General features: G+C 49.3%; 12 protein-coding genes across 12 annotated transcripts; 8 read left to right on the forward strand and 4 right to left on the reverse strand.

Moving 5' to 3' along the window:
- Positions 1-485: 485 nt before the first annotated feature.
- N7500_007796 (AA9 family lytic polysaccharide monooxygenase) lies at positions 486-1826 on the forward strand (the record flags this gene model as incomplete). Its single annotated transcript, XM_056678940.1, has 1 exon — positions 486-1826. One exon carries the CDS (start codon positions 486-488, stop codon positions 1824-1826), a length of 1341 nt encoding a protein of 446 aa, XP_056529312.1.
- A 992-nt stretch (positions 1827-2818) lies between these two features.
- N7500_007797 (uncharacterized protein) lies at positions 2819-3376 on the forward strand (the record flags this gene model as incomplete). The annotated part of the gene is made up of 2 exons (XM_056678941.1): positions 2819-2853; positions 2896-3376. 2 exons carry the CDS (start codon positions 2819-2821, stop codon positions 3374-3376), a joined length of 516 nt encoding a protein of 171 aa, XP_056529313.1.
- Positions 3377-3590: 214 nt separating this feature from the next.
- Positions 3591-5687, reverse strand: N7500_007798 (putative RNA binding protein Ligatin/Tma64; the record flags this gene model as incomplete). The annotated part of the gene is made up of 3 exons (XM_056678942.1): positions 3591-4675; positions 4757-5594; positions 5667-5687. The coding sequence occupies 3 exons, from the start codon at positions 5685-5687 to the stop codon at positions 3591-3593; spliced, it is 1944 nt and encodes a 647-aa protein (XP_056529314.1).
- Positions 5688-7982: 2295 nt separating this feature from the next.
- N7500_007799 (Alkaline phosphatase-like alpha/beta/alpha) lies at positions 7983-10770 on the reverse strand (the record flags this gene model as incomplete). Its single annotated transcript, XM_056678943.1, has 3 exons — positions 7983-8565; positions 8679-10364; positions 10418-10770. The coding sequence occupies 3 exons, from the start codon at positions 10768-10770 to the stop codon at positions 7983-7985; spliced, it is 2622 nt and encodes an 873-aa protein (XP_056529315.1).
- Positions 10771-11336: 566 nt separating this feature from the next.
- On the reverse strand, positions 11337-11636 carry N7500_007800 (uncharacterized protein; the record flags this gene model as incomplete). Its single annotated transcript, XM_056678944.1, has 1 exon — positions 11337-11636. One exon carries the CDS (start codon positions 11634-11636, stop codon positions 11337-11339), a length of 300 nt encoding a protein of 99 aa, XP_056529316.1.
- A 914-nt stretch (positions 11637-12550) lies between these two features.
- Positions 12551-13030, forward strand: N7500_007801 (Dabb family protein; the record flags this gene model as incomplete). Its single annotated transcript, XM_056678945.1, has 4 exons — positions 12551-12569; positions 12631-12717; positions 12775-12910; positions 12970-13030. The coding sequence occupies 4 exons, from the start codon at positions 12551-12553 to the stop codon at positions 13028-13030; spliced, it is 303 nt and encodes a 100-aa protein (XP_056529317.1).
- Positions 13031-13371: 341 nt separating this feature from the next.
- Positions 13372-14692, reverse strand: N7500_007802 (tRNA maturation protein LHP1; the record flags this gene model as incomplete). Its single annotated transcript, XM_056678946.1, has 3 exons — positions 13372-13471; positions 13532-14316; positions 14372-14692. The coding sequence occupies 3 exons, from the start codon at positions 14690-14692 to the stop codon at positions 13372-13374; spliced, it is 1206 nt and encodes a 401-aa protein (XP_056529318.1).
- An 828-nt stretch (positions 14693-15520) lies between these two features.
- Positions 15521-17873, forward strand: chsD (chitin synthase D; the record flags this gene model as incomplete). Its single annotated transcript, XM_056678947.1, has 3 exons — positions 15521-15574; positions 15625-15791; positions 15869-17873. The coding sequence occupies 3 exons, from the start codon at positions 15521-15523 to the stop codon at positions 17871-17873; spliced, it is 2226 nt and encodes a 741-aa protein (XP_056529319.1).
- Positions 17874-18533: 660 nt separating this feature from the next.
- hsp88 (Hsp70 chaperone Hsp88) lies at positions 18534-20900 on the forward strand (the record flags this gene model as incomplete). The annotated part of the gene is made up of 4 exons (XM_056678948.1): positions 18534-18608; positions 18721-18752; positions 18811-20554; positions 20616-20900. The coding sequence occupies 4 exons, from the start codon at positions 18534-18536 to the stop codon at positions 20898-20900; spliced, it is 2136 nt and encodes a 711-aa protein (XP_056529320.1).
- A 1040-nt stretch (positions 20901-21940) lies between these two features.
- On the forward strand, positions 21941-23500 carry N7500_007805 (BRcat and Rcat domain-containing protein; the record flags this gene model as incomplete). Its single annotated transcript, XM_056678949.1, has 4 exons — positions 21941-22447; positions 22528-22913; positions 22978-23172; positions 23353-23500. The coding sequence occupies 4 exons, from the start codon at positions 21941-21943 to the stop codon at positions 23498-23500; spliced, it is 1236 nt and encodes a 411-aa protein (XP_056529321.1).
- A 518-nt stretch (positions 23501-24018) lies between these two features.
- On the forward strand, positions 24019-25321 carry N7500_007806 (NAD(P)/FAD-dependent oxidoreductase; the record flags this gene model as incomplete). Its single annotated transcript, XM_056678950.1, has 2 exons — positions 24019-24784; positions 24834-25321. The coding sequence occupies 2 exons, from the start codon at positions 24019-24021 to the stop codon at positions 25319-25321; spliced, it is 1254 nt and encodes a 417-aa protein (XP_056529322.1).
- Positions 25322-25736: 415 nt separating this feature from the next.
- Positions 25737-26774, forward strand: N7500_007807 (putative zinc metalloproteinase; the record flags this gene model as incomplete). The annotated part of the gene is made up of 1 exon (XM_056678951.1): positions 25737-26774. One exon carries the CDS (start codon positions 25737-25739, stop codon positions 26772-26774), a length of 1038 nt encoding a protein of 345 aa, XP_056529323.1.
- Positions 26775-26782: the final 8 nt, after the last annotated feature.

Genomic DNA, 26782 nt, shown 5'->3' on the forward strand with positions numbered 1-26782 from the left:
GGTCCTTACGGGGCATAGCTTAATTACGTTTGTTCATTAGTGCAGCCTTGGGAACATCCGGCGCTTTGAAAACCACATGCTTCATTTATCTGTCACCTCCTAGATGGAGATGTCTCGGTCGCTCACAATTCTCCACCTATGGGCGCACTCACAGACCAGTGGAATCCTTGTCCCATGCCAGAAACACCCTGTTGAACTTGATGATATCCTCTGTGATGGAAATTTCTTGGCAGAGTGGTGCTTCTGTTTCGAAAGGAGCTATGATGCTGAGGACCTGCATATATAAGGCCCTGGCCTCCAAGAGCACTTCATCTTTCCCATCCATCCTTTGCATTCCATTCTTTCAAGGTCTAGTACCGTTCATTCTCTTTTTTTGGGTTTGACTTCATTGACTGAAGTCCCCTTCTCATTCTTTTTTACTCACCTTTTGATACTACGATCCTTCGATCCTACGCTGTGCGTTTTTATCTCAAAAATTCTTCAAGATGTCTGTGTCAAAGATTGCGGGTCTTCTGCTTAGCTCGGCCGCCATGGTCGCTGGTCACGGTTACGTGTCGGGTGCTGTTGTTGATGGCACCTACCACAAGGGCTTCCTCGTCGATACCTACAACTATCAGGCTGAGGTCCCCGAGAACTTCGGATGGTCTGAGACTGCCACTGACCTTGGCTTTGTGGATGCCACTGGCTACTCTGGCTCCGATATCATTTGCCACAAGGAGGCCACGCCTGGTGCCATCTCCGCAGAGGTCAAGGCCGGTGGCTCTGTTGAGCTGCAGTGGACTAAGTGGCCTGAGAGCCACCACGGCCCGGTCATCACCTACATGGCTAACTGCAATGGCGACTGCTCCAAGGTTGACAAGGCCACCCTCGAGTTCTTTAAGATCGATGAAGCTGGTTTGATTGACGGCAGTAACGTCCCCGGTAAATGGGCATCTGACGATCTCATTGCCGCCAACAACAGCCGCACTGTGACTATTCCCAGTGCCATTGCCTCTGGCAACTACGTTCTCCGCCATGAAATTATTGCCCTGCACTCTGCCGGTGAGACCAACGGTGCTCAAAACTACCCCCAGTGTCTCAACCTGAAGGTTACCGGCGGCGGCAGCGACTCTCCTAAGGGCGTCCTCGGCACAGAGCTCTACAAGGCTGCCGATCCTGGCATTCTAGTCAACATCTACACCTCCATGGACTCCTACAAGATTCCCGGTCCCGCTCTGTACACTGGCGCTTCATCTGGCTCCTCGACCACTGCGCCCGCTGCCACAACCACAGCCGCAGCCACCACTACCGCGCCCACTACCACTGCCTCAACCGTGAGTGCCCCTGTTCAGAGCTCCTCTTCGTTCTCGCACCCGCACTTCACCCGCCGTCCCACCCGCAGCCCCACCGGCACCCCTACCCCCTCATCCACTCCTTCATCTGCCCCCACGTCTGCTGTCTCAACCTCTACCGAGGCTCCTGTCGTGACCGAGATTGCCACTACCACTGCTACTTCTTCTGCTTCTCAGGTTACTGACGAGCCTGCCACACAGACTGCCAGCAGCCCCTCCGACATCTCCGTCACCGTGAGCTCCCCCGGCCAGTCTGCCCAGAGCTCCGTCCCCGCCGCTGGTGGTGACGCCTCCGAGCCTAGCGCTACCGCTGCCCCTACTGCTGCACCCACTACTCCCGCCGGCTCCGGATCCGGCTCTTCCTCCGAGGACCCCAGCGATATCTCCGCATACCTCAGCTCCCTGAGCGCCGAGAAGCTCCTCGAGGTCATTCGCTCAACCATGAAGTGGCTCGTCTCTGACAAGAAGGTGCACGCACGTGCCCTGTCTCACTAAATGCTTTCTCTGAGCACTAGAATTATAGAGATGGATTACTCCACATCTATGTCTGTATATCTTCTTGATGTGAATTCTCTTATTGAATGTCTCTGAACCCTGGATCTGGCATCCTGGTTGTCTGTTGATTGTTCGATTGGGACTGCTTGTGACAACACCGTGTTACAGATATTTTTCTATTCTTTCTCCTCCTTGCATTTTGCGCATAGGAGACGATAGGCCTGCGTCGGTCTTTTCTTCTACTTTACCTTCATGAATGGAATTGCTAGGCTGCTCAATATCTCTATGTTGTAGATAAAAGTGAATGTTCTTGTTTACATCTTTAATTTGCTCTCCCATAGAAAGCCCCTCAGATCAATGGAAGATGAAATCAGGGCAAGCAAGAGATTCTGTCAGCTTCAAAGTGACCGAATGCAAGATTGAAATGCATTCCTGTGATAAATCATGATGTAGAGCAAGGCGTGAGCGCTATCAAACTACATCGGCAGAGCTATCTTGGCAAGTCGGCGAATTAGGGTTATTGTTGAAACCCCCGACTTCATGTCCATTTGCCGAGAACGAGCATAATCCACCGCTCATGCGGTATTGTAATGTATCTCTCAGTATTGTATATAGAGAGTTGGAAAGGCGGTAAAAAGCATCAAGCGGTCTTTTCTATGTATAGCCTGGGTAGGGTTGACTGAGATTCTTAACCAATCCAACTCAAGCGATTTACCTTCTTTGAAGCCTTCGTATGAGGAAGAAGTACTATCATTCGGGCTATTTTTCTCATCACAGACTTTAAATGTAGTGTTCTCAGTTGTAGTCCTTAGATGTAGTCTGGAACGCCCTGTTGCAAATTGCGATAGACACAGTTCTTCTAAGACCAACCCTGATTATATACCTGCTTGCGCTCGCTATCTCTAACATAGAGAATCATAGTTGAAAGGCTACTCAGGGATAAAAATCACAGTTAGTACAGATATCATATAGCGATAAAGCCCTGGAGTACAATGCATCGTGGGGGCACATGTACCGCATCGAAGTCGTGCGCTGTATAAACTCTCGGGGAGCATAACGATACCAACAGAGCCGAAAGCAATAATAGCTCTAACCTAGAACCACGCAATGGACCCCCCTTCTCCAGCACACATCAGTCCATACAGCACCGTGAAGACAATCTCAGCCGCCCAGATGCAACACGGCGCACACAGATATATACCGATAATCCTGGCCACGCGAGTCGTCTTACAGACGAGGAACGTCAGAGGCTAGAGGCACTCGCGGCAGACTCGAGCGGCGGAGCGATCTTCGTTACGTATGATCTGGTGCACAGAATAGATACGCCCGTGGCGGATGAGATGCGTCGCGCGAATGAGGCTTTGATGCAGTACTTGTTTCAAGATGATATCTGGGAGGCTATTGATACTGGTAATATCAATGATACAGGTACACAGGAGGAGCATGTGAACGGGAATGGCAATGGAAGGCAAGGCGGCCGCGGACTGAAATTGTCGAATGGGACCGGAGAGGCCCACGAAGAGGAATCGAAGCAAGAGAGGAATGGGTAATCAAATGTTGGTTCGAAGGATGAATGGGGTTTTTGAGATCTGAATGGTTTTACGACGATGGGCTAAGGAACGCATATGAGAGGGTAGTCTAATCCATCTCATCATGAGATCATCTTTATTTATATATTGGTGCAGGTTATTGATTTATCGTTTGTACAGTGAAAGCGCTCTCTATATGGGGGTGAAAAGACAGAAAAAAATGTTCGCGTGGCGATCACTTCTTCTTCTTGGTTTTATCCACAACCTCGATCATCTGTGGCTTTAATCCACGGCGAACAAGAGCTGTCTCAATGGCTTTTCGCTGGTCGCCTTGAACCAACACCTCCATAATTCCCTTGGGAGCACCAGTAGCCTGTGTCACACTAGTGCTACCGGCACACTTTTTCTGTAGCTCCTGTGCCAATAGACTAGGGATGATGCCGAAGACCTCCAAAGTCATGACTTTGGTAATGGTCTTGGAGCCTGTTCGCTTCTCCAGGGTGACGGTGACCTTCGGTGCGGTGCCTGCTTTCGGCTTCACGTCTGCAATAGTTTGACCTGTCTTCAAAATTACATGGAATGGCGAGAGCAGCGTCTTATCATCCATGAGTCGTTTTAAAAGACCGTCACGCGTGACCTTGCCGCGTGCGAGTGTCCCCTTATCTTCGGTTGATGATGAAGTGAAGACAGTGTTCGCGAGGAATGGATTGAGGGTTATGATGCGTCGATTCTCCTTTGAGATGATCGGCGGGTTTTGGGATTCAAGGTATTGATCCAAATGGCGGGATACATCGGAGTATTTGTAGAAGTTATTTGTGTCGCTGGCAGGGAGGGCAGGGAAAATGGCCGGCACCAGCTTTCCTGACGGCCGATATAGACTTTGCACAGTGATTGTCTGGCCGACTGAAGGGTCGGAGCCATCCGTCACAGCCGACTTTTTGCCTTCGGGCGCGTCCGCCTTGCTGTTCTCCAGGGCACGTGGCGAGGGCAGCCTATATGGCACAAATCGCTGTACCCGATGGTCCTCAAAGTCCACATCCAAGATAACGGTCTCTTGACCATTACGTTCCTTGGTTTTGACGAGCTTTGATTTGTCTAGATGTTTCATAAACTTTTTCACGTTTTTCCAGCTAGTTTTCTTGATGTTGTAATGCTGAGCCTGTTGGGGGGTGTACACAGGAAGATAAGGAGCAGTGAAGTTGGCAATCAATGCCGAAGCTGTAATCGGTAGTGGAAGGCCATGGTCGGTCGCTGATGGGTTATCCTGCTTGAGCTTGTAGAGGGCGTAAACAAAAGCGTTAACGAACGCCTCGTCAATTTCTGTTACTTGTTAGTATGTGGTTGATTTCATCTCAAAATCCAACTTTTGGCTGGTAAATTGGAGGGGAAGAGATGGCTCACCCTCTGTTGTTGGTGCCTCATCTTCGGCTGTGGGTTCTTCTACCGTAGCTGGGTCATTGTTTGATGTTTCAATGTCCCCCGAGGTGTTTGTAGCCCCATCATCGTCGATCTTCAATTCCCCCAGTTGTTCTTCGGCACCCTCCGTTTCATCTTCATCCCAGCCTTTCAAGTACTCTGGAGCTGGGCGACCCGGCAATGACGCAGAGCTCCATGCCCAAAGTTCATCGCCCTCCCAATGCAGTCCACGAACCGCATGACCCTTCGTGCCCTGCACCTCTCCCAATGCCGAAACATCAATCTCGCAGATACCCACAAATCGAGGCACTGTATGACTATCTACACTCGCGACCGCAACAACGGCACCCTTGACCGCCCTTTCCGGGAAGGGAGGTTCATTCGCAAGGCCCGGTGTCATTAAGTCAGCTCCACTATGGAGCTTTCCCATCACGAACTCAGGGGTGTAGAGTAAGGGGACTAGGTTCGGGTTGTGCCATAGTGTATATACCGTTGGGTATAGTCGTTTGTCAGCCCCCGGGCCATGTTCCAGCTTGAACCACAATACCCGCTCATCACCATCAGGGTGTGTGCCAACATATACGATCCCTTGAAGCTCGCGAAGGTCTGGACCAGCAGTGGTTGTAAAGCGAGCAGTTTGAGTGTTCTCGGGCAGGAGGGCATTTCGGATCGATGTAAGGCTCGAGGCGGGGGCGGATGCTGTGCTGGGCGCGGATAAATCTGCTTTGGTGGGGGTTGAGGGAACGGGAATCTGGTAATCCTTGAGAATTTGATCAGCAATCTTCCTACGGTCAGAAGACCGCAGTGGGGAAAGATTTTTGATCTATTTTACATTAGCATAAGTCTTCCATGCAATAGAAACAGCAAAGCTTGGAGGGGTAGTGGGGACAATTACCGTTGGTTTCTTTTTAAACATGACTGTGAATTCCAAGCTGAGAGCTGGACGCAAAGACTAAAAAGCAAAAGTCCAAAAAGCGTAGAGTATAGTTCAGACTAAACAGGCCAGCTGGAGAGCTGGAGAGGGACGATATGGTAAGAGTCGAGAGGTGACGTGCGAACAAAGAATCTCCCGGTCTCCACATGACCCGAAGAGGAAAAGAACTCAAACAAGGTAGCTTAGCATTTACCGTGTCTTTTATAATATACTCACTCTATAACTACATGATCTTCTTTCACAGCTAAATTGTAATTGTAAGAGTTTTGAAAGCGTCACCTCAGACATTGCTTTGATCTTCAAGTGATTCTAAGGATGGATCTGTTCGTGCTTAGGAGCTTAGCAACACCTCTCATTCATTTTGGATCTACAAAAATTTGTCTCACTTAGATATTTTGAGTCCTGTCGAATCTTTGCTGGAAGCATGCTTCCCAGCAAACGGGTGTGTCTTGGAGGCAACTGCGATAGATGCAATATACATATTTGACCTTCAACTGAAGGGTGTAGTCACAATCTAGCCTCGAACTTTTATCCTTCCCAAACAGGCCATCTTAGGCACCGACTTAGATGAGAATGACACCAGGCTACGTCTCATAAGACCGCGAAGATGTTGAGGAACCCCGAGAAAAATGAATTTGATGGTGCACGCACTGCGATACATTCACCCGCGCAGTACTAGTAGCACCCCTTCTGGCGGGATTTCATCGTCAATGGAAATTTGACTTGCTCGGTCATAGGTTTGCATAGCAATGTCTCATAATGGGGCTCGTAATGTTTCAAGGTCGCAGATCCGTGCATCCTCTTTCATCGATGCTTGATTCATGCATTTCATTAACATCTCGCTCGCCTTGTCTCCATCTTTACAGTACGCTAGGACTTGGAAGACGGCCCTCCTCCCCTGGTGCCTTCAGTAGTCTTTGCTGATGACGCATAAATAGAAAACAAAACATATCAAATTGGCGGTTTGGCCGAGTGGTCTAAGGCGATTGACTAGAAATCAATTCTCTTCGGAGGCGCATGTTCGAATCATGCAGCCGTCGTTCTAATTTTTTTTTTTTTTTTTTCATTTTTGGAGTCCATAGCTAGCGCTCCGCAAAGCGCATCTTGAGGTTGACAAATCAGTCTCTATAATCGCTGTATTATATAGGTATAGCCTTTCACTGGTCATATATAGTTTAAATTTAGAAAATATGTTCACAAGAACTATATCAGAATATGTTAAAATTTTAAACAAAATCCGACCGGTGGTAATCGAGGTATTGTGAAATATAAAATATAATGTTTAGATTTCAGATATATATTTTTGATTTGGGCGGGAATCCTAACACTTTCTAGTGAACCTATGTGATTCTGAAAATCTCTCAATCAACGCGTGCTTTTACCTGTAAGACGTGATATAGAGAGGTCACTAGTGATCGGCCCTATCGAGAAAATATTATCTTAAGTATAGGGCTTGGAAGCGGGGGTAAAACGAAGGGTAATCTTGAAAACTCAAAAGGGGGTTCAACTTTCATGTTCGTACTGTATGGGGCCCACTTTAAGGCCCATTAGCCCATAGTGGGCGCTCATCCGGGCCCGAAACCCAGCCCATTAGTGCAGCCTATATAGGCTTGGACTACTCCCACCGCAGCCACATAGATATCTATTCCTGGGGACCTTGGCAACATCATATTGTTATGATACTATTAAAAGTCCACACTGCTTCATTATTCGGCATTCGATATTTCGACCGGCGATACATTATAACGGCTGTATAGTATGTATTAAGTAGCAGTTAGGAATAGGTATGGATGAAGATTTTCTCACAAGGAGGTCAATAAAAGAATTGTATTCTTTCAAAATGCTAGAAATTACATTGAAGGCAGCGATATATACAAGCAATGGATCCCGATAGCCAAAATGACCAAACCCCCAAATGGTCGCTATGCACTGCGATACTCAAGATCGCGTCTAACAAACTAGCAATGTTTCTAGTAAACCATGAATCGTGAAATGGTAGGCGGCGAAATAAAAAAAAAGCCGTGCGATTGTATCAGTAGTACCGGCTTGAATGTCTTCTCAATTGATTCCTTTCCTTGGAAACGGACAACTCAAGAATTTCGTTATGTGCAATGTTGAACCGATAGTGCTGGATGCAGAAGGTACCGTATTATGTATATGTGTAGGTGGTACAATTTCCGTATCGTGTCTGGTTGAATTCACCTCACCCATTTGGCGAAGTACCTCGCCAGAGTTTAGCACCAGATTTCTGAATCTACAACGGCGCTTAAGGGGACCTCAGCTCGTCGGATCATCGGGACTGAACTTCCAGCGTCGGTGGTTCTCCGCAATCCACCACTGGGAGATATGGGCAGCCTCGCTAACCCACATCGCGGCCTCGGGACCGTATCGTGTCTGCACAGCATCATACAGAGACACGATATTCATGTCTTCCTCGGGATGGAACTCGAGTGGGTCGGCGACCACATCGGTGAATCGCCACGGGGCATCTGGGATGAGTGGCACGACGAGACGGTACGGCTTCGCAGCTGCTCGCATAGAGATCCACGTTCCTCCAGGATTCATGGTGGAGAAATGCCATTCTTGCTTCTTATCCTTCTCGGAAATAAGTGAGCGTAGTAACGACTGGCCCTCGTACAGGGGAAGCAGGTCCTTCAATATATGCGCTGACTGCTCGTTGATAGAGGATGTTTCGATCAGGATATCAAGGATACTGGGCAGAAGTTGAGTCGATATGACGGCGCTGCTGATTTCAACCGATGGTAGCTTGGGATGGGCGACGAGAAGGGGAACGTGGAAACTCCCAACGTGGGGGTCATGATTGGCCGTTATACCACCGTCATTTGGAAGAGATAGACCGCTGCAATCGAGTTAGTGACTGTCTTCCTGTCTCGCCTTCTCCTCACGCTTTGGGAAAAAGCAACAAAAGTAATCTAGGGAAAGGTTGATAAGATATAGAGTGGTAGAACTTACTGGTCACCTGCCATAACAAGCAGAGTCTCGTCGATCACTCCAGCCTCTTCAAGAATATCAAGGATAGTGGCCAGCCAGTCATCCTGATACTTGAGGGTATTTAGGTACCGGTTCAGCCGGTCGTTCCATCCATTGCCGTTGCCGAAGTACTCCTCGTACTCGCCGGGCTTGAACCAAGGAGTATGAGTATTGTGAGTTAGATGGGCGATAAAGAGGCGAGTGTTGTTCTCCTTAGCCTCGGCAAATGCATCCCGCATATAGTTCTTCAATGTGTGATCCGGATGACCATACTTCTGTTCTTCTTCTGGCTCCTCTGGGATATATATAGCACCGTCTTCATTGATTGATTCTTTCGTCGTAATATCTTTGAATCCCATGGCAGGAGTAAGCCCATCCTGGTGGTCCCAGGTGCCATAGTGGGACTGCATCCACATAGAATGCCATGGCCAAGAGGTCCAATCTTCAGTCTGACTCGTGATGTTTGATTGTTGATTTAATGCGTCGAATATGTGGGGCAGACAAGGCTGGTAAATATCGTGCAGGTACTCAAGATTGCCCTGGATAGCAATGGGACTCACACCGCACACAGTGCCTGTAAGACTCTTCATAGTGTATGTACCGGATGTGTAGGCATTCTTCGCGCTAAGGCTACCATAGGGGGTCGGACGATTCTTGTTTTCGTTGAACCCAGTCTCGAATCCGGTGAACCTTTCAGCGGTAGGTGTGAGATTGGCGAGTTTAGTCATAACCTCGTCGGGGATTTTTCCGTCATAGGAGTTTTTGATATGCTCCATGATGTAGGAGTCGGAACGGAAGGGAAACACGTCTTGCCGATTGCTCTCTAATTTGATAAGCAGAACATGCTTGATCTTCATGTCTCCGCTATGAAGCACATCGCGAATGGGCTCTAGAAGGTCGTTCTGGAGGTTAGGGAAGTGCAAAGGATCTTTCATCGGGTTGTAGTGTTCATATAAATAGTCCTTGGGTTCGGTGTTGTTGAAGTGATTGATGCGGAAAGGAGACCAATCCGGGAAGGCAGTTGCCGCATCTCCCGTATGTAACCAGTCAAATGTCGGGAATGTGTCTAGAGCAGTTTTGCCTTCTAGCCAACTGAAATCGCCCGGTAAGGAAGCAACACTTCGCTGGGAAGACCCGAATTTGAGGCCGCCAAACGGCGCAAGAGGGAGAGACCCAGATAGGAAACTGTAAACCACATCGGTGGGACGAATGACACGGAGGAAAAGTAAGATTGCGGTGCACGCTACAACGATAGCGGGCTTCAACAATGCTCGACCCCTCTGCCCAGGCGGGTCCTGAGGTGCATCTAGCAGCGATACGGAGTCGCTGTTGTCATCGCCAATATCGAAGTCATCGATTGCAATTTGTTCGTAGGTATCTGGATGTGGCAGAACTTCCTTTTTCGGACGGAAGTAACGATATGTTGCGGACAAGACTACACCCCAAATCCTTAGGAAAGCTCCAGTTACCCGGGATAGATATGGTGTGGCGTAGAATGCGCCGACCAAAATTGAGATCTCGAGAAGGATAGCAACGAACAGGGCTGACAAAACGGTTATGGCAGAAGGCTTGTCCTTATGGAAGTCCTTCGATAGACGCCAATGGATCTCCATGCCCTTGTGGATGTAATAGGATAAGTTGGCGGATATCATCGACGAGGCATATGCACTGGGAGATAATTAGCAATCCGTTATTTGTCCAAGTTGAATCCAAGGACCTACCTAAATAACACAGTGCACAAGGCCGCTATATCCCGGAATGTTCGCCATTCGTACGATCGGGCCAGGCCACGTGCGCCCAGAATGAGGATAATATCCAGGAAAAAGAATGTGGGGCCCCATGCGAGAAGGGAGAACACTGTGAGCGAATTGAGATGAACGTAGATATGGAATACCTTGGAGAGTAGGATGGAGATGAAAATGATGGAAAAGAAATATGCGCGACAGGCTGTCCAGCCACGATCAAGATGGGCCTGGGGGGATCTGGCGATTGTGAGGGCGACAGTAGCTGCAGATTCAAGCTTCCTGCGCAGCCGTTGGCCGAGACCCCCTTGCAGCTGCCAGGCAGGTTTCATGATGTATATAAAAGCACAGGAATGGATCGAATCATGCAATGTACTCGAATTGATAAAACCAAGATTTCCCCATTTACAGTACAACACAGGCAAGAAAAGAGAAAAACAAGCAGCTCCGAGAAAAAGAATGGAGGCTCCAAGCCAAGAACCTTGGACTCCGAAGCTCCACACGTGCCAAGGTAGTGTGGCCAAAATGTCCTGAAAAGATCTGCATTGTCTGTTTATCCTCATAGGGCAGAGAGTATCTCGATATTTCCACCAAGACTAACAGAGTAAGTGAGCACATGAGGGAAGTACTTTGGAGTTCAGAAGTAGTCAATCTATTCACGACCGGTTCCTTCTTGTTTAGTCCAATATCCATGAAGATCCATCCATATCCATACAGATATGTAGAATTTAACATCCCAAACCCAGGCGTTTGTGGAGGCCTTGGCAAAGCCACACGACACGTACCCCCGGACGGATGAAGCTCGGAGCGAGTAAGAATCCTTCCTGAGATCCACATCTACGCCATTCAAAGTCGGATTGGTTATATCAGCCAACATATACAACATAGGAAATCATACTCACAAAGGCACAATCTTCAAATGTCGTCTTTCAACAGCGGCAAGGGCGTCATATGCAGTGTGGGCAGACTTGAGTCGTCGATACCTACACTGCATGATAACGGTACCACAAAGTATGGAAGAGACGTCAGGAAAGTGTTGCCCGTGAAGAACACCGAGCGCTTTAGCAGCCTGTCTACTCCATTGAAGTTGAAGCCGGGGTGTTAGATGTTGCGTGTTCTGCTGAACATATTGTTCAAGATTCCCCTTCTCCAGATATCCCATTGTGAGACAGTAGGTTTCCTGGTCCCAGCCGATCATCTTGGGGACACATGGATTCTCTCCTATCATTGCGTATATCTTGGCTTCATGACGCATAATTCGACGATGATCCTCTTCTTCGAGAGGGCAATATGGATTCGGGATGGGGGTCTTCATAACGGCACCGGAAGGTAATCGTTCGAGCACAGCGGTTCCACCACAGGCCAGAATTTTGCCTTTGGTAACATATACAACCTCACCATGTTGATTTTGTTTGGCACCGGAAGCAAGTGAGGGAACAGCTCCTTCTGGCAATGCGGGAACACATATGTATGTAATATCCCCGGGATCCGGTTGGTGAAGTGGACCTCACACATTGTGCGAGATGTATGAGGAAAGGAGGAGTAAGACCTGTGGCCTCGTTCAAACACGGTCCTCCACATGGAATTGCCGTTGAAGAAAAAATCAGCATCGGGTAGATTCAAATACGCCTCACTGCGATGTACAGATGTAGAAACCCAGCACGGCTCCAGGGGGAACGAAAAAGGTCACAAATGATAGGGAACAGAATGGTCAGGATTTTTCTTGGACCAAAAGTAGGGCAAGGTCTACTGGAGTATACAGGAGGAATGATATAGATAGTAAGCCTGTTATAGGGCATATGAGGTTTTCAAGGCAAAGTGAAAAATACATTAGCGAGAGGGAATCATATCTGCGTTAATTCAAGGTGGCCTAGCCTCTTATATTACAAAGAACCTCCAATGAAAGAAGCGTGCAAAATATAGACACATATCAAGGAAGCAGATCCCGCAGTGGAATCCACCATTGAGATCGCCGGCACAGAGGAATACCCATACAAGCTATCGGACATCCTCCGATGGCCGTACCGGTACCCCGCCGGTTATAACGACACAATCGCTGAGACTAAACTTGAACAACATACGTCTAGCCTCATCAGCGTAGAGTCAGCCAAAATGCCAGTTTATCATATCGGTAAGTTCGACGCAGATTGTCGGAAGGACACGAGAGTCTTGATCATTAACCACGCTTCAAGTCCTCTTCCGCCTCAAGCCCGGCGTCACCCCCGCTCAGATCGCCACTTGGAAAGAGACATGTCAGGGAATGGTTGGGAAGATTCCTGGTAAGTGAAAGCCTGAATCTCGGTATGAGACATAGCCTCATAGATACCTCGTAATAGGACTGCTGTCGCTGCAGAGCGGTGCTCCGCTGCCGATTTCGATTCCACGTGCCCAGGGCTTCGATATGGGACTGGTTGCTGTTTTGGAGATGGCTGAGCATATCGCTACCTACGCCGTGCACCCTGCTCATTTAGAGTAAGTTTCCCTCGCCGGGTTAGTGAGGACTGTGGGCTGGTTTGCTGACACTTTTGAAGGGTTCATAAAATGCGGGAAGAGCTGTGCGATGATACGTTGGCCTATGATCTAGAGTTCTAGGTTTCTGATATATCAAGTAGTATACGTAAGCTGAGTCCTAAACCCTGGAGATATTACCATAAGAGGAGGAAATTTGAGAACAGTCCGTTCAAACGGCTCATTTGTACATATCAAACCCCAGGCCCCGGTCAATCGTAGCCACCGAGGCCTACCTAGCCAACCCGTAGATGCTCGTAACGAAATGACATAACGCCGAGAAAAGGTTCACCCTCTATGAAATAATCGGAAAACAGAGGCTGGATCTCCAATCCGCAATACTTTTTGAATCAATCCCGCCGATTGACCGAATCAGAGAACAAGAATTAAAGACAAGACAATTCAATCCGCCGAAATTAAATACCTTATTCCTTGGCATCAACCTTCTTGGCAGGGTGATCGCCACTGTTGGCACCCTCATCCTCACGAGCGCGCTTCTGGGTGCTCTGCACGACGGGGACACCACTATAATGGAAGTCAGCACTTATATAATCACCGAGAAAAAATCAAATTGATTTGACTTACCGAGCATCCTTCTGGGCCTCACGGGGAGCCTGGAAGCCGTTCTGCTGGTCCTCGGTGCGGCGTTCGCGCCAGTCACGACCATCGTCACGGTCGTTGCGGTCACGGCCGCCACGGCCACGGCCACCACCACGACCACGACCACCGCGACCACCACGACCGCCACGTCCACCACGGCCACCGCGGCCTCCGCTGTTGCGAGCATTGGAGGGGTAGACGTTGCCATTCTTGATCTCCTCGACCTTCTCGTCACAGTACTCCTTCTTGCTCTTGAACTCAAGATCATTTCCCTTCCACTGGGGCTTCTTCTCAAGGGCGAGGAATGCCTTCTGCTTCTCCTCAGACTTGAACTCGACAAAGATGCTGCCCTTGAAGGTCTTGTCGTTGTGAGTGCGGCGCAGGCGGATGGCGTTTGTGGGACCGTAGGGGGCGAAGAGAGCCTCGATGTCGAGCTGTGTAGTGGGTTCCTCCTCACCAAAGCCGAAGCCCTTGGCGTAAATGGAGCGGGCCATGGAAGCATCCTCGAAGACCTTGATGGCCTTGGAATCGTGCTCGTTCACGGACTCGGGGAGAGGGACCTTGCGCTTGATGGCGGTGTCGTTATCAGTCAGCTCAACGTTCTCGGCGGTCTTGAGGGCCTCGACGATGGCACTGAAGGGTTGGAAGCGGCGCATGCGCTTGAAAGAGTGAAGGAGCTCAAGGGGCACGGCGTTGTTGGCGCTGCCGCCAACCTTGGAGAGCAGGAACTTGTCCATGGGGAGGTTAGAATCGGAGAAGTAGAATTCGACCTGTGTTGTGCGCGTTAGTTAAGATCTAGGGAAAGAGCTTTCCAAATGGTCATACCTGCTTGCGGATCTGCACAGGGTCGTCGGTGACCTCCTGGGTGGAGGGATCGAACTTGGCGTTGTTCTGGCGAGGGCCACGGCCACGGCCATCGCGCTGGAAGCTGCGTGTCTCGCGCTTCTCAGTCTTGGGCTCTGTAGTCTTCTCCTCGGCCTTCTCAGACTTCTCTCCGAGCTTAGCAGCTTCGGCGACAATGCGGGCCTCATCGGCATCCTGAGCGGGCTGCTCAGTGGCGGCTTCCTCCTTCAGCTCAGCGAGAACATTCTGAACATCCTTCTCAGTCTCAGTGTTGACAACGGGGGTCTTTTGTTCTTCGGCCATTGTTGCGAATTGTATGTGGAGACTATTTCGGATGTGAAAAAAAATGATAAGCAGGAGGATTCGACGCGACGGAGATGAGTCAGAGGAAACAGAAAATGAGCAAGAGATCGGATGGGATATGTAGATAACCTGGGACGATGTGACAATAATACCTTTATAAATTGATCAATGCGCTATTTAGAACACTATTGCGCTTGTGACAATATCTCGCAGCGGGGAGAATCTGGGAATTTTTTTTGAGCTCGATTGGCGCCTGAGGCATAAACCACTCTGTGATTGGTTAGGGCGAATCCGAACTATTCCATTTTGGGCAATTCAACTTTCTATACATTGTCGTCTATTGTATGGTATTCAAAGCATTGATATGGCAATAGATGAATAGAATCATAGACAAAGTGCTCTCAGAGGACAGTAGGACAGCATCAGACCCGTAGTACTCATATTATTCGTCGAACGTCGTGCGGCTCAGGATCTGAGGCAGATTGCACCTTCCCAAAGGCTGTGACCAGGTGATTTCTCGATTTAACTCCATTCACCTTCATTGCCCAGGAATATTTCATACTCACCCTGTCACAGAGAGCTCACTATTATCAAATATTCTACATTTCTTCAGTTGAATATTCTTTCCAGGACGATTATCATCGGGATAATCCATTCATCCCAAGATAGTACATAACATCACCAGGTTCCAAGTTGTAAGTGACCCTCCCTCAACTTTGAGATCCCCAATTTTGCTAACGAAATTTAATGCCGATAGCTTTCTACTGTCTACTTGAAGAGTTGGTTTTCAACGTTCGGCAGGCTAAAAAGCAACCCCTCTCATTCAACATGGCGCTACCGCAAAGGGATGCGATAGTTGGAGAGACCTGGCTGACCAAAGATGTATGATCTTCCCCTCTGGGCTTGGGATGCCATTCTGACCATCCTGATAGATAATATATCTCTCAATCGTTGGCCCATTGATGCTTGCAGCCTTGTTCGAATGGGTTCTCTGGCTCAGCGCCTTCATCTACTGTCTGATCAAGGTGTGGATGAAAGCAGACCATTGGAGTATAAGAGTTCTCGCCGTGGTGATGATTTTCTTGTTCACAGTGATACGGTAGGCTTCTGGGACATTGGGGCCTCATTGCTAAGCAGACTTATTCAAAGACATCGACTGATGAGCACAATGTATAGGCTAGCGTTCCTTCCAGTCATGCTCGTCACACTGCCGTTGCCGCCACAGATCACGGTTGACATACCACACGAAATGGTGCATGGGTTTCAAGTGTTCGCCTTCTGGGCCTTTTCTGTTCTTCTGATCGGCCCATGGCTATTTTGTGTTTACGGACTCACCACCAACTCATTGGGAAGAAAAAAGAGGATCAAACGAGTGCTTGATGATCGGACGGCCCCGAAGACTGTGGTTGTGATGCCAGTATACAAGGAGGAGCCAAGCATCTTGATCAAAGCCATTAACTCCGTGGTTGACTGCGACTACCCCGCAAATTGCATCCATGTCTTCCTTTCATACGACGGTGGCAAGGTAGACGAGCCGTATCTCCGTGTTCTCAACCATCTCGGTATTCCGATCTCACTGGAGAGCTATCCTCAGAGTATTGACTGCGTTTACAAGGGTGCGCGCATCACGGTGTCGCGCTTCAAACATGGCGGTAAAAGACACTGCCAAAAGCATACTTTCAAGCTGATCGACAAGGTTTATGCTGAATACCTGAAGAGACATGATAATTTGTTCGTACTTTTCATCGATTCCGACTGCATTCTTGATCGAGTCTGCTTGCAGAACTTTATGTACGACATGGAACTTAAACCAGGCAGCAAGCATAATATGCTTGCAATGACGGGCATCATTACCTCAACAACGGAGAAAAACAGCATGCTGACAATTCTCCAAGATATGGAATACGTCCATGGGCAGCTTTTTGAACGGTCCGTTGAGTCTGGCTGTGGTGCAGTGACTTGCCTCCCCGGAGCCCTAACCATTTTACGCTTCTCCGCTTTCCGCAAGATGGCCAAGTATTACTTTTCAGACAAGGCTGAGCAATGTGACGATCTCTTCGACTACGGAAAATGTCATCTCGGGGAAGACCGATGGCTCACCCACCTGTTCATGATTGGCGCCACGGAGCGCTATCAGATCCAGCTATGTATGAGCGCCTTCTGCAAGACTGAAGCAGTCCAGACCTTTAGTACTCTCTTGAAGCAACGCCGCCGATGGTTTCTAGGGTTCATCACTAACGAGGTTTGCATGATCACTGATGCCCGGCTATGGAAACGGTATCCCCTTCTGTGTCTGGTTCGATTCATGCAGAACACGATCCGAACGACCGCACTGCTCTTTTTTATCATGATCATCGCGCTGCTTACAACCTCGAAGAAGGTGGATGACCTTCCTGTGGGATTCATGGGGGTCTCCTTGGGTTTGAATTATTTACTCATGCTATACTTTGGCCTCCGTCTCGGACGTTATAAAGCCTGGCTTTACCCGATTATGTTCATTGTAAATCCGTTCTTCAACTGGATTTATATGGTCTATGGTATTTTCACAGCCGGTCAGCGAACTTGGGGTGGACCACGGGCCGATGCTGCTACTGCTGATGACCATACTACGCCGGGAGAAGCGGTTGAGCGGGCAAAGGAGCAGGGTGATGAGTTCAATGTCAACGTGAATACATTCCGCACCAGCCTTGTGCGCCGAAGATCCGTCCCCATCCGCCCATCGGAGAAAGTAGAGGGTCGATTTGCACCTGCCAAGCAGCTACTTGATGGATTTTATGTCAACACAACCGGCCGTGGGCCCGCACTCACACGAATGGTCAACGCAATGGAGAATACGCCAAATTCCCAGAACCAATTGCCTGCTCTCTTTTCCCATTCAACTGACTCTGTGCTCAGCGCATCATCGGATTGCGGCTCTAGTTCGATTGACACGCCACAGAACGTGGAAACCCTCATGATGAGTGAAGAAGACCAAAAGAAACTTTATTATGCCCGCCAAGGTCGGGTGTCGGGCTCGGTGAGCCTCGATAGTCACTATTTGGAGAACAACTTTGGAGTCCAGCCTATTTCCGAGCTGGGACTCACCCACCCACCAGGAGCATACCAGACTGGTCGTTTAGAGAACGTACCTCCGAATTCAGAGCCACAAGGCATGGCGCCGAGCTACTTTCAGACCCCGTGAAGACCCCGTGACCCCACCTTATGATATTATTGTCTAAGAAGAACATATGTACCAGTGCATGACGTCAACTTTTCCCTTTTTCCTCTTTTTTTTCCCCTTTTTTCTCCTTTTTTTAATTTTTTTTCCCCTGTCCGCGGTCGATTCACCTTGGCATGTTTTTTTTTGATCATTCTATTCTTAATTTCTCTTTATTCTAGCATGGCAACAATGCTCACCTCTATAGTTTGTGTGAATTCCAAACACTTAAGTATATGATGTAGCCAATGATCCACCATAGATTCCTCATAGGGCGGTGATTGATTTTTATTCTGCCAGGCAAGAATAGGCGGTGAAGGTGGGTAGTCTAGCAGCCGCCAGAAGGTTCGATGAGGTACTATAGTCCAAATGGTAAGAAAACCTATATAGACCAGTCGGAAAGAGGAAAAGAAAAAGAAAGAAAGCACACTCTGACACATTTTACGTTATCAATTAATACCCCAAGTTCGAAATTCCTTTGGCGCCTAAAAATCAGCCAGACCGCTTGACACTTGGTCATCGCCCCTCCAATAATAGTGGAGTGGCGTGCAAATTCTCCCCTCCGACTTCTCTCACTTTTCTTCCTTTGAACTTTCCATCTCCCTCCACCTCCCTACCTCCCATATTCCCCTACTTTCTTTCATAATGAGTGTCGTCGGCATTGATTTGGGTGCGCAGAGCACCAAGATTGGTGTTGCCCGCAACAAGGGCATTGATATTGTACGTATCATCCTATGTTCTCGATGCGGACTTTGCGGTCTTCCCTCGAGATGAATAATGACCTCACAAGTTCGAGCAATTGCGCTAACTACTTTTTTTTTCGATATGATAGATTGCCAATGAGGTTTCTAACCGTCAGACCCCGTACGTTCCACCCTTCACTGTCCACCAGATAACATAAGACTGACTTGAACTCTTCTAGCTCCGTCGTTGGATTCACACCTCGCAGCCGAAATCTCGGTGAAGCCGCCAAGGGTGCAGAGATCTCTAACCTGAAGAACACCGTCAGCTCCCTCAAGCGCCTGATTGGCCGTTCTTTCAACGATCCCGATGTCGCCATCGAGCAGGAATACAACACATGCAATCTGGTCGACGTCGATGGCCAGGCCGGTGTCGAGGTCAACTACCTCGGTAAGAAGGAGAAGTTCACCGCGACTCAGTTGGTTGCTTCCTACCTTTCCAAGATCAAGGACATCACTGCCAAGGAATTGCGCGCCCCCGTCTCCGATGTCACCGTCAGCGTTCCCGCTTGGTTCACTGATGTGCAGCGTCGTGCTATGCTTGACGCCGGTGACATTGCTGGTCTCAACATCCTCCGTCTCATCAACGATACCACTGCCACCGCTCTTGGCTACGGTATCACCAAATTGGATCTCCCCAGCCCCGAGGAGAAGCCCCGCCGTGTGATGTTCGTGGATATCGGTTACTCCGACTACACTGCCTCCATTGTTGAGTTCCGCAAGGGTGAGCTCAACGTTAAGGCTACCGCCTACGATCGTCACTTCGGTGGCCGTAACTTCGACAAGGCTCTGACTGAGCACCTTGCCGTCGAGTTCAAGGAGAAGTTCAAGGTCGACATCCACACCAACGGCAAGGCCTGGACCCGTACCTTGGTTGCTGCCGAGAAGCTCAAGAAGGTCCTGTCCGCCAACGCCGCCGCTCCTTTGAGCGTCGAGTCTCTTATGGATGACACTGATGTTCGCGCTATGGTGAAGCGTGAGGAGCTCGAGCTCATGGTCAAGCCTCTCCTTGACCGCCTGACCGCTCCTCTGGAGCAGGCCCTCTCCGAGGCCAAGCTCCAGATCGAGGACATTGACCACATCGAGATGGTCGGTGGCTGCACCCGTGTCCCCGCTATCAAGGAAACCATCAGCAAGTTCTTCGGCAAGAACTTGTCCTTCACCTTGAACCAGGATGAGGCCATTGCCCGCGGTTGCGCTTTCAGCTGTGCTACTCTCTCTCCCGCTTTCCGTGTCCGTGACTTCGCCGTTCACGACATTGTTAACTACCCCATTGACTTCACCTGGGAGCAGTCTCCCGAGATCCCCGATGAGGATACCAGCCTCACTGTCTTCAGCCGTGGCAACGTCATGCCTTCCACCAAGATCCTCACTTTCTACCGCAAGCAGCCCTTCGATCTCGAGGCCCGCTACTCCAATGTCGATGCTATGCCCGGCAAGGTCAACCCCTGGATTGGCCGCTTCTCCGTCAAGGGTGTCCAGGCTGATGCCAACAACGACTTCATGATTTGCAAGCTCAAGGCTCGTCTTAACCTGCACGGAATTCTCAACGTCGAGTCTGGATACTACGTCGAGGATATGGAGGTCGAGGAGCCCGTCGAGGAGGAGAAGAAGGAGGGTGACATGGACACCGACTCCAAGGAGGAGCAGCCCAAGAAGACCCGCAAGGTTAAGAAGCAGGTTCGCAAGGGTGATCTCCCCATTGTTTCCGTCACCGGCGGTTTCCCCCAGGACCTTAAGGAAGCCTGGACCGAGCGCGAAAACGCCATGTACATGGAGGACAAGCTTGTTGCCGAGACCGACGAGAAGAAGAACGAGCTCGAGGCCTCCATCTACGAGCTCCGTGACAAGATCGACGGTGTGTACTCTGAGTTCGCCAGCGAGGAGGAGAAGGAGAAGTTGAAGTCCAAGCTCATGGACACTGAGGTGAGTTTCGAACAAGCATTTGTCAAGAATCATGATCAACCATACTAACGCATCGTCCCAGGATTGGCTCTACGAAGATGGCGAGGATGCCACCAAGTCCATCTATGTCGCCAAGATGGATGACATCCGCTTCATCGCTGGTCCCATCATCCAGCGCTACAAGGAGAAGGTCGAGGCTGAGCGTGACGCTGTCCGCAAGGCTGACGAGGAGGCCGCCGCCAAGCGACGCGCCGAGATTGAGGCCAAGAAGGCCGAAGAAAACGCCAATAAGACCGAGGGTGACGCCGAGATGAAGGATGCCCCCGCCGAAGGCGAGGCACAGGGCGAGACTGAGGAGAAGCAGTAAATGCATCCCATGATATTGGCATGATTTACTGATGTTTTTTCTTTTTTTTGTTTTCTGATCGGGATTGGAAACCCCAATTCCAATTGCGTTTTACTCTGATCCAACATGATCCACTACCAACATTTGGATCGGGGTGAATCGCCGCGTTATGACGAAAAGGACTTTTTTTAAGAGATGTTTCACGGAGCTAAAGATTTCGATCGGCTTTGATCGTTGGCCAATTTTTTTTTCGTTTCTAATGGCAAAAGGTGATGATGTAGATCGTTCCTGTTCCCTTTATTGTTTATGAATAGATGAAAATACACTCAAATACCTTTGTCTTTAATCCTTCTCTCATCATGCCTCTTTAAAAACCCAGCATGGCCCCTCCCTTTGATAATATGCTTGGTATTCTGCGTTATACTGAAGAAAGGGAGAGGACTACACCTGAAGACTGCCTTGTCATATGGATGGAGCGGAGCATACAGCTTGGCCCCCAGAGAAGCTGAGACTTAGAGGTAGTACACGACGTTTTGAGCATCGTGTGGAATTTCGCAATAAAATATATAGGATCAGATAATCTTTTATGCAAATTGGCTCAAATATCTCACCTATGAAGCTTTAGGCCCCTACTCAAGGTTTTTTCACTACAGCATTTTCACTAACACCATGAGAGTCATAGTAAGTATAACAATCATCTTATAGGAGAGGAGGCAAAGAAAACTCCAATTTAGTAAAAACTGCCCTATCACGGCGTTGTTTCCCTAATGGATGGCTTGCTCCAGATAATAATGGGGCTAAGGACATTAATTCACAGCGTTAAAGAAGCCAAGCTTTGATGATGGTTTGCATGGCACATCAGAACCAGTGGGCTACTAGAAGACCTCACGGTTTGCTTGACTGTTGTGTGCTGAACACTCTGGGTGCCTTGCGAGACTATCTCACAATTGCTCTAAAGAATCAATCCCTTTTTCTTTCTCTCTGGTCAACGTCAACCCTTTTCCCTCTTTCCCTTCATCCCTTTTGACTAGACATCTCTTCTTAGTACCTGTCTTCTCAAGATGGAGCAAGATCAGGACAAGCGAGTGATCCTCCAACTTCTCCTTGAGGATCTGGACAACCTTGAAGACAGACAGAAAGGGAAACAGACCGCAGGGCACCAGACAGATCTTGAGCTTGGCATCGCGTGTTTGCGAGAGGATATTCGGATCACGCAAATTTCCATCGATGATGAGATATTGGCACTTAGCACGAGTACTGCAATTGCCACTGATCAAAAGATACTAGCATCTTATCAACACGAGGAAAGACTTGCTCATGAGGACCATCAATTTGCTCTCGCCCTGAGTAATGGGACATCGACCTCCAATGACAATTCAGACCCCTCAACGGTAAACAAGAGCACATCAACAGACGACGATGACGACACCGTTTCCATTGTTATGGGGGACCTCATGGGCCGCATAAACTTGAGTGATAACGCATCTGATAACGGGGAAGGCTCTTCGCGCATACCTCCATCCCGAGGGACCAGCATCATGAGGGAGTGTGCTTCCTGTTTCACCAAGGTCAGCACCATCATGTTCAAGAACCCATGCAGCCACGAGTTTTGCCGTGACTGCACGAGACAGATGTTCCTTGGTGCTAGAATGACGAGGAGCTCTACCCTCCTCGCTGTTGCGGCAATGTTGTGCCACCCGGTGTTGCATTACGAGTTCTGAACTACGAGGAGCTTCGAAATTTCAGTGAAAGAGGCCTCGAGTGGTCCGCGGTGGACCGCCTCTACTGTGCTGACCCAACATGTTCGAAATTCATCCCTCCATTTGCTATCCAGAATGAGCACGGCACCTGCCCTGCATGTCACCAACAGACTCATCTGCCATGCCGTTCCCTTGCCCACCCCCGTGTTGACTGCCCAATGGATGAATCTCTTCATGCTGTGCTGGAGATGGCAGAGGCTGAGAATTGGAGACGATGCTTTAACTGTCGAACTATGGTGGAGCTTCACCTCGGCTGTAACCATATGACCTGTCGGTAAGCAATCGATGTCTCCCACGGCAAGTATATTATAGTGCATGGAAGAACTAATGATTAGTAGCTGCGGCCGCGAGTTTTGCTATGTCTGCGGCTTGGTCTGGAAGACTTGCGATTGCCCACGCTGGCACGAGGACAGGCTTGAGGAAGTGGCAAACCAAGCGGTAGACGAAGAAGTCCCAGCCAACGCCGATGTTCAAGTCCGCCAGGACGTGTTTCACAGGATAGTTGATAATCTACTGCGACACGAGGATGACGGGTGCGAGCATAACAAAAGTTCGCAATGGGCTTATCGTGAGCGCGGGGATTTGCAGTGTGAGGTCTGTCACCATCATCTGCCTCATTACATTTTCGTGTGCACAAGTTGCCGGATGCGGGCCTGCTACCGTTGCCGAAGACACAGATTGAGGTAGGCCTTTGTTATTGCTTGTTTGTGCAGGACTTTGGGGTGGCAGAAAGCGGGAGAGGAAGCATTTGGACTTGTTGTGGCTCTAGGTGGCGGACTCGCGGAGTCATTCATACACAGTCTGCTCGGTGTTGGCATCATCCTCGACTGTCGATTTATTGGGTTTCCCCCTGAGCTTTAGGGTTGTTCGAGCCAATCCGCAGTTGATCACAGGTAGTTTGAGCACAGATGTTCTCCGCTCGTACTATGGGTGCAATTGTTCCCGAAACTAAAGAAAATGTATTTTTGCCTTTGTCAACCCAGGGACATAAATAATCAAGTAACCGTACGCTGATAAAAGCAGTCTCGAATACTTAACGCTGCCTAACGGCCTGCGAGGGATTGTCAACCTTTGCATTGGCAACTGAGGATAAGTCGCAATTTGACAGAGGAGAATAGAGACATTTGGCTAGTTAAAAGAAAGAAAAACAAATGCTTTCGAGAATAAACAAGGAATTGGTCACTTCAAAAGCTGATGTGGAAGTAGCTGTTAGGGCTCGTGTCGAAAGTAATTGAATACAGACATTGTACTGGGTAATATTACATAGGTCACATGACCGCTCAATTACCAGACAAATCGAACTTTTGAGTCGTTAGTCAGAGAGTTACATACAGTACCATATATTGTCAGCCCCTATAAATATCTAGATATACGTCAAGATGCCCTCCACATTGAACATTGAGCAATTGAATGCCAATCCATCTTCTCGAATCATTATCGTTGGGGGAGGCATTGTCGGCGCAGCGCTGGCATTCCATCTTTCCGAGGCCAAAAGTGAAAATCATATCATACTTATCGACAAGAGCTTAGAAACACTATTGGGCTCTACGGGCCACGCCCCCGGATTTGTTGGCCAGCTCAATGAGTCTCCTGTCTTGACCCGGTTGGCCAAAGACACCGTTCAGGACTACCTCACGATTCCAGGTGGCTTCGAAACAGTCGGTGGCCTGGAACTTTCCTCTACGCCTTCTGGGTTGGAGGCTTTAGAGCGCCGACAGAAAACAGCGCAGGCCGCTGGTCTACCTGCGGAACTCATCACCCCAGAGGTAGCTGCTTCTCTTGCTCCGGAATTCATCGACGCCAATTCGATTAAGCACTGTCTGCATTTCGCATCAGATGGAACCGCAAATGCAGGCGTCATTACTTCCTACTATGTCAACCAAGCTCGCGCCAGAGGGGTTGACTTCCTGGAAGCCGCAGTAACGGGCTTTGTGACCAAGAAGGACAACGAAACGTCAAAGATTGCCACTATCAAGACCGCTAGTGGAGATATCAACTCGGAAAGCAGTACTGTGATTCTCGCTACAGGGATTTGGACATCTTCCCTGATTTCCAGCGATAAAACCCCTGTCACGCAACTCCCGATTCCCATTGTCCCCGTCGCACATCCCTACACCTTTACTCCGCCTCGGGCTAGACGTGTCGGTACCGCATATCCCTTCGTTCGTTGGCTGGACCATCATGTCTATGCAAGAGACCATGGAGACCGAGATGGTCTTGGCACTTATGATCACCCCCCCGATGCAGCTTGATCCCACTGAAAGCGCAATTGGAGCTTGGCCATCAAGTTTCGATCAAGTTCTATCAGAGGCTGCTTCGCATCTGAAGAACAAGTCTGAGTTCTTGGTCCAGGGACAGAACAAAGACCCAGAAGAGCCTTATGTAGCGGACAAGCCATTCAATGGTATCTTTTCTGTCACGCCTGACAACTTGCCCTTCGCTGGTCGGGTTCCTGATGTCAAGAATCTGTGGCTTGCCGCCGCCATATGGGTTACCACTGCTGCTGGCACCGCTAAGCTCTTGGCAAGAGAGATTCTTGGCGATAGTGAACATTCAACAACTTCAGAAGACAAGGCTCTCCTGGACGCTTTGAATCCTGCACGCTTCCAAGGCCTCGAAGCGGGTCTGCTTCTGCGACAATCGTTGTCAAAGTACAACGATATTTATAACCGTGAGGCCTAGGCTGATTTGAATGACTCAAGTCTCGTAAGTTGAGCTACCTTCGACAAATCTGATGTATTTTTAGGATGATGAAATGCAGGGCGTCCCAGATGGCATCAACCTAACAAGTGATAAGCCAGCAGTTGAGGATTCACTCTGATGACCCAATGTACTTCTGTTTAGTATAAGCGATGAGGCCGAATATGATCAATCTCTACTCCGTATCCAGTTATAGTTGTTCTGCCTGAGGCATGATATCACATGAATTCTCTATCACGTGCTGCTGTGCTTATCTCCGTGCTGACAAACCTATCCCCGTGGAACCGAGTCGAATTCGCCAGCGCCTTGCCTATTCGGGCCATAAAGCGGATTCTTCTTGTCGCGATTCCTCTCGCGAATTCTTCCTTTACAATCACCTATCTAAACGCACAGTATAATGGACACCCGTAAGGAGCTGACTGTCCACCACCATGGCACCGCGCACATCATTCAAGTCCCTGCCTCGGCGACATTACAAGACCTCTCCTCCGAGATAGAGCGCGTCCTAAACATCCCCATCGAAAACCAAAAGCTCCTCATAGCCCCAAAACCAGGACTGCAGAAAGCACCATTCCCGCCAACACTGCTTGATGCAATCCTCCAAAGCTCCTCCCCAAAGTTCAAGATCACTCTCCTCGGCACCCCCGCCAAAGCAATCGCCGATCTGCACGAACAAGCCGCCAACGAACAGCGACGACAAGAGTCACGAGCTGCTGCGCTAAGTGCAGCTAGACGGAACAAAAAGACACCGTCCTCCAGCCGTAGCAGCGGCGTCCACACAATCTCATCCTCAAGCAACAACTACACCTTCCACCGTCTCCTCCCACTATCCTACCTCCCCAACCCAGACCGCTCCCTCGACTTCCTCAAACGCCTCCGCGATGATCCAGGTATCCGCGCCGCAATGATAAAACACAAGTTTTCCGTCCCGCTCTTGACGGAAATGAACCCCGCAGAACATACGACGAGCGAGTCGCGGACGCTAGGTCTGAACCGGAATAAAGGCGAGGTGATTGAGTTGCGTCTGCGAACGGATGCTTATGACGGATACCGTGATTACCGTACTATTCGGAAGACCTTGTGTCACGAGCTTGCGCATTGCGTGTTCGGGCCTCATGACCGCGATTTCTGGGATTTGACATCCCAGATTGAGAAGGAGGTTGACCGGGCTGATTGGAAGTCTGGTGGAAATCAGTTGTCTAGTCAGGAGTTTTATAATCCTGGTGATTGGGATAGTGTGCAGGGTGGGGAGGAGTTTGTTGATGAGTGTGGGTGGACTGGTGGGGAGTTTGTCCTTGGTGGATTACAGGGCGACTCGACTGCAAGCCAGGATGCTTCTGGCGGGACACTTTCTCGTAGGGAAATCATGGCGCGGGCTGCGGAAGAGAGGATGAAGAGGGAGAGTCAGACCGGGAAGCAAGATGATGCTAAGTGATATCATGG

Source organism: Penicillium coprophilum (genome assembly GCF_028826855.1).
Source record: "Penicillium coprophilum strain IBT 35676 chromosome Unknown utg000005l_segment0_segment0, whole genome shotgun sequence".
Lineage (NCBI taxonomy): Eukaryota > Fungi > Ascomycota > Eurotiomycetes > Eurotiales > Aspergillaceae > Penicillium > Penicillium coprophilum.